Genomic DNA, 6,616 nt, shown 5'->3' on the forward strand with positions numbered 1-6,616 from the left:
TGATCTGAATAAAAAAGACGGGTGTGGGGCCACTGTATTGTGCTACATACACGTTTTTGGCAAATACTCCTACTTGTACAGCACCGCACTTTGCTGTGCCTGTGCCCGAGATCTTTCTTGATTAGTGCAGTCTCAAAAGGATAGGAAAGCATAAACTTTTTGGAAATCCACAATTGACACCGCATCAGGATTGTTAAATGAGGATTTCTGAATAGGGAGTCTGTACTCTTGCTATTGGAAGACATGCTCTTTTCGCTTTTGTTTTTGTGTTTCCCATGTGTCCTTACCTCACCTGCCACGCCTTTGTCCCCTAGCTTTATTAACTTTGCAAGATTCCCTGTTGGGACTTGTAGTTGACAATAGCATGACAGTAGGAGTAGGGTTGCCACGGCTCAGCCTCCCTAATAAGTTACTGCTGTCCCTATAACCAACGTTGTGCTGAGCTTTGCCATGTAACCACTGTAAAAAGGGCGTGGGGATAATGCCTAATGGTAGCGTATTTCAGACATTTATGTCGGCCCTGCAGTAACAGCGGATCAAATTTGCCCGCGGTAAAACAGTCTGGTAAAGAGAGACATTATAATTTCCGTTTTTTATTAGTTACAAGACCTGAACTCGGAATCCGACACCAGAACAGATGCTCAGCGGATACCTTGAGGAACCTGGAACCGTACTGAGGTAGTGGCAATCTGCAAACAAGACAGCCCCGCATGCGAAGCTTTCTCTTCATATAACTAATCTACCTCAAATGGGCATAGAACGATCCACTCCCATGTCCTAACCGACCGACCCAAAGAACTACAGAAATTGCAAACAGTAGTAACCCTGGGAAGTGGGAAAGCACGCTTACAGAAAGTGTGTGCACTTACTACGTCCTGTATTACAAGCCAATACAACATGTCCGTCGCTTATGGCGGCACTTGAAACAAAGGTCAGAAAAGGCAGCTGATACAGGAGCATTGAGCCGCAACAGTGCAAACGATACAGTTGATTATTCCCGGGACTGACCAGTGACCATGGGCTGGTTTTGCATTGAACTTCATTACCCTACCCCGTACTTCAGAAGTAAGGTCTGTAGCGCATAGGGCGGCGGAATCTAGGAGCCCTCCTGCAAAACCGCAAAAGGTTATGTTAGAAAAGAAAACTAGAAATCCACATTGTAATAGTGCACCACAAAGACTTACCCATAACCATATGGGGGGAAATACGGTGCCCCGTATGATCTATAAGGGTAGCCATGGTATGGATTATACCCACGTGGTGGACGCTGCTTCATCCCAGGAACATTAGTCCTCTTTGGGGCGACCTGTAGAGCACAGAGCAAGAAGGTAAAGCAGAAGTAAAGCACTATTGACAAGTGTTTTAAAAAAGGAACTCTTGAGACCATGCAACATAAGCATTTCTGCACCTTAATCTGGCGACCATGCAATTCAGATTCATTCAAGTTAAGAGCTTCCTGAACACCTTCCTGTTCCAGAAATTCAACATAAGCAAAACCTTTTGGCTGTCCAAACTTGTCAGTCAAGATTGTCACCCTGTTGACAGTTCCACAAGCTTGGAAATGCTGTTGCACTTCTTCTGGGGTGCAAGCATAATCCACCTGCAGTACATGATTGTATCAGTTCAAATGGTGTTAACTTAGTGTGGACTGCTCTGGGTAGACACAGAAATGTAAGGCTAGAAACTATGTGTCCCATTAACCAACAACCAGGGACTGGAGTAAGAGTAATTGATACTAAGCACCAAAGACCAGACAGGTGAAAAAGTACCACAACAGAAAATGCAACTGAGTCGAGTAATTGATAGTTGATGCTAGTCTTGTATATATGGGGAAAAAACGTCACTTAAGCAGTGACCACAGTATAGGGGCAAATTAGTTGATGCTGAACATTGAAACGCTTTAAGACACAAGTGTTCCTTCCATAAATGAACCTGCAGTCCTAGAAGGTTATTTATTTTAAAGGTTGGCTCTCTAATAGACTTCCTTTCTAAGGCACAAGTATGGCAAAGTACAAGAATCTGTTGAAGTGAGAAACAATGTGCATTTTAAATGGCATTGAACCTTAGGTCTGGGTGACACTATAGAGTACCATTTTTTGCAGGTTCGTAATGGAGAACTGACACGCCAAGTTAACTAATGTGTAAAACAAACATCATAGAAAAGGGTATGTTGAAGATAATCAACAGAAAATACACAAAAAATCAATACTTAATACTCCATCAGGTCACAAAAACGATATTTAGGACAACATTTGACCAAACCATAAAAAATGCAAACGCCAATAACTATTACACACATTAGAGCATCTCGAGAAGTCTTTCTTAAACTCACTCCCTAAATCCTCATTAGGAGAGCAATTTGAATAAAAAGTGTTCCCTATATCTTTCCATCACAACAATTTCTCTATATCTTGTGCACACAGCTGCACCCCCAATCTCCATTTTTGGCGAGCGAGAAATCCAGAATAGAGAAATTAAAGTTGTCGGAGACATTTTTCACCAAAATCTCTATTCCTATCAATACAGAATGATATAAAGAGACTCTTGGTCTGGAAGCATATCATTTATATGTGTCAATTTGTTTTTGTCCTCAAGCTGTGCAGAAGAGCTGCAAGTCATTTAATAATATGAAAAGGAGAATAAAACAAGCATGAGACACCCAGCACATACACTCCTAGCGAAGGATTAGCTAAAGATGAGCCATCAAACACTACAAACAACGGCTACCAGCACCTCCACTATATAGAAGGATTAATTGAGCACGGTGGGTGACCTTAGGATCAGCTCCTGGACCTGGAGCACTAAAGCCCCAGAGGATACCATAAACTACTATTAACAGCCTGCAGAAAAGCTCCGACACATGATCTTGTTCCATCCAATATTTCAGTGCTTCCATAGTTTCCTATCATAATTATTCAGTTATATGTGTCGATTTGTGTTCAAAGCACATGCAAAATATCTTATATTTGAAGCATTTTATGAATATATTATAGAAGTAATTAGTGGTCAAAGATACGCATTAAAGACCATGCAAAGTCAAATGTATGTTCATGTTGTGACCGGAAGGATTATCATACCACTATACCAAGAGTCTAAAACTTAGCACTGGGTTATTTTAAGTTACAAACTAATGCTAGAATGCAAAGGAAAGAAGGATCCACCATAGTCATTATTTTCTTTTTCCTTGTAGCATCCATAGGTGTTAATTGTACAGCTAATTTCTACAGTGAATCTGCATGTCACTAGCATGCACCAAAATATCAGGCATCATTTATTCAAACCATCAAGGAGGTGCAAATCCATTTTCATAACCATTGTTGATTTCTTTAGTGGATCTGCACTCGCTCGTATGCATCAAAATACCAGGCAGCATTTATTCTCATGTTAGAAAGAGAAAGAAGTGATAACTACATGATCTGATAAAAAACAACTGTACACCTGTTAGGTGAAATGCGAATAAAAGGGAAAAGGTAGGAAGGTAGCCAGAGCACAAGTTCAGAAACAGCAAAGAATAGAGTCAAGATTAAAGTTCCCTACTGTTACACTTACATGTCATACTTACGCACCACCCAGGTGATATCAGTGGACCAGCAGCTACGAACCACATCAGATGCCGCCATGCCAGCTCCAGTCAAAAAGTCCCATCCCGAGTGTAGACAGCAGCTCTGTGCTGACTTCTTTTGCTTCGCCAAGGATGTCATCTAACTTATGATATTTATTATCCGTTTTTTACTTCTTTCCTCTTTTTCCTTTCTTTTTCCATGCACTTTTTTATATTTTTTCAGAGGTCCTTCTATCTTTTTTTCTTTTTTTTTCTTTTTCACTCTATGCTAACTCTAAAACATCACCCAGTGCCCATTAGGCCATTATAGTCAATTTGAAAGGCTTGCTCAAGCACACTAGCCCTGCGACCATCACCATTTCTTAATTAATGCACGAAAACAATAAAATAAAACACATGAAGACAGATCAAAGGAGTATTGATAGCAAAGGATGATGATAAGCACACAGAGCATTTCATAATAGCAGTGTGGTGCATTCTAAGGAACGCAACGAAAAATGGGAGCAAGGAGGAAACATCAAATTAGGAAGAAGCTTTGACAATTCTGCCTGCCAATAAAGACATCCAACACAGACATTTTTTCAGTAGGCACCAACCATACAAGTTCTGAAGGTAAGTAACAAGGTAGTTGGCTTCTTGAGATAAACAATTCATAACTAAGCGAGTGCCAATAAAATATCTATTAGCTACTAGGCAATATGTATGTGTCTACCACTGTATCACATAAAAGATATAGGGATGTTTCAAACTCCATGCTTCATACACGTAAAATATCAAGAAATATATATTAAATAAAAATTTCAAAGCAACATAACATATTCCCGCTAATATGCAGAGTCACAATAAAGAGAGGGAGATTATTATAAATTCTTACATTTCCAACATACACAGAACGGGCATCCACCTGCTCCTTTGCCTCAGCTGTAGATGCACTAGGGTCACCTCCTGCAAAACAGAAGAGCAATTATTTCAAGAAACCTTGCATCTTAAACTAAATAAGCAAGCTAAAACTGAAGTAAACCCTTGACCAAACCAAGATATGTTAGACCAGCATATCCATCAGAAGACACAAATGCAGTAAGGCGTAAAACAAAATCTGCAAGCCTCATCATATTTGAATTCTACATTTGGATATACGTTATGTTGAAACATAGGATGTGGATCTGCTCATCTGCATGCACACAGAAGACGTAATAGTCCCTCTGTTCACAAATACTTGGCCAAACTTTTGAAACTTTAACCAACATTATTTATAAATTTTAGTTCGGAATCATGAATATCATAAATGTAGTTGTCTTAGAAACTTTACTAATCTCATTTTAAGACGGAAAATAATGGTCTAAGGTACACATTGAAGAGCATGTCATGTCCAAAAAAATGACAAGTATTTCTGATAGTAGCAACTACTAGCAAGTAGAAATTTGTATCAACATAAATACAGATCACCAGAAGGAAATGCCTACATGCACAGGATGCTTCATACGCTGCACAGAAGAACTTCTCAATTGAAAAAAAAACAGTACCCAAGGCATGACAAAAATAACCCACAGAACAAAGTATGCAACTACTCAGAATGAAATCAACATTTTATAATTATTTCCATTGCATGTATATGAATCCATGGTTAGTGTTATTGTCTGGAGTATGCAGTAAAGCAATAGCAGAGGGGTTGTTGATTTGCCATACTGGGGATCAGTGAATACAAATATGAATGATACAAGTGACAAGAGTAAGGGATTTCTAAAAGATAGAAACACCAAAAAAATAGAAAATATAGGAGGCCGAGGGACAAGTATGACAACAAGGGGTAGGCATATGTGGGATATATAAATTTTATCACGAAAGATTCTTAGCGCATTCTGGTCTTGTGCATAAGGAAATAGCCTCATCAACAGAATATGTAAGGGCATCTAAACTTCATGTCAATTTTGATTCTAACTGCTCTGTGATCAGACTACAAAAATTGAAGTTGCATGTACAGCATGTAAGCAAATTAGATCTAGAATTAGAGGTATGTAGAAAATACGTGTGGCATGATCACATACTCCTACTTCATACACAGTATCACAATTTTACCAAGCACCAAATAACAAATGCAGTCATAATTACAGACACCAATCTTAACTCGCTCGGCCGGCCTTAAAGATTCTTGGACACAGTAACACACAGATCATCAAGGTATATAGCATATCGAACCATAATAATGAAACCTAAACACACCGCAAAAAAGGTATCAAGCATCAAAAAGGCAAGGTGGGTGAGCACATAGGAAGACAACCTTGCATCTCCTTGGCGACCTTGGCCTGCATATCGCGGAGGGCGGCGGCTTCCTCCTCCATCTCCTTCAGCCTGCGCTTCATCTCGTCGAGCTCCTGCAGCTGCACGCAACTGAAGGGGGTCAGCAACCCGCAAGGATCTAGGGCGAGGGTATAGCGTGAGACACATGGATCCAGTGGTGGTACCTTCGCCGCGTCATCCCCGGAGGCAGCCATATCAACGTCAGCGCCGTCCATGTCGCCGTCCTCCGGGATTTCCTGGCCGTAAACCTCGTGCTCCTCCTCGTCCATGGCGCCGCGTGAGCTCCCTCGCCTCCCCGATGGCCCGATCTGACCCGATTCAGTTGCGGCAGGTGCGGGTTTGGTGGAGGAAGGATCCGCCGCCTAGGGATCGGACGGAGAGGTCGTGGGCCTCCAATGGGTCGAAAGTTTCATGAGCCTTAGGCTGATTCTAGCCTATCAGGAAGTTCTAATAGACAACTTTTGCCATCAGTGGTCAGTCTACTCTACCGCCACTTTAAGTCTGTTTGAAATGTAGGAATTTTTCTCCTTTCCTATATTTTTTATGAAAATACACTGATTTCTGTAAAGTTTCTGTATGATTTCTTGAAATTTTAACATTCTAAAGAAGGCCTTAGCGTCATATTAAAATTTTCTTTTACAGATTTTTATTTAAAACAAAACACGTCATTATATTTAAAAAACATAGAAACAAATTACGTAAAATGCAAAACAAATATATATATATAATTTATAGAAAGATTAAACTACTACTCCT

General features: G+C 40.2%; 1 protein-coding gene across 1 annotated transcript; it reads right to left on the reverse strand.

Annotated features, from left to right (window-relative positions):
- Positions 1–565: 565 nt before the first annotated feature.
- On the reverse strand, positions 566–6,280 carry LOC100194063 (uncharacterized). Its single transcript, NM_001139119.1, has 6 exons — positions 6,025–6,280; positions 5,841–5,940; positions 4,437–4,507; positions 1,409–1,600; positions 1,185–1,306; positions 566–1,108 (listed from the first exon to the last, which is right to left on the reverse strand). The coding sequence occupies exons 1-6, from the start codon at positions 6,127–6,129 to the stop codon at positions 1,060–1,062; spliced, it is 639 nt and encodes a 212-aa protein (NP_001132591.1). The 5' UTR covers positions 6,130–6,280; the 3' UTR covers positions 566–1,059.
- Positions 6,281–6,616: the final 336 nt, after the last annotated feature.

Source organism: Zea mays, chromosome 5 (assembly GCF_902167145.1).
Source record: "Zea mays cultivar B73 chromosome 5, Zm-B73-REFERENCE-NAM-5.0, whole genome shotgun sequence".
In the NCBI taxonomy this organism is placed as follows: Eukaryota; Viridiplantae; Streptophyta; class Magnoliopsida; order Poales; family Poaceae; genus Zea; species Zea mays.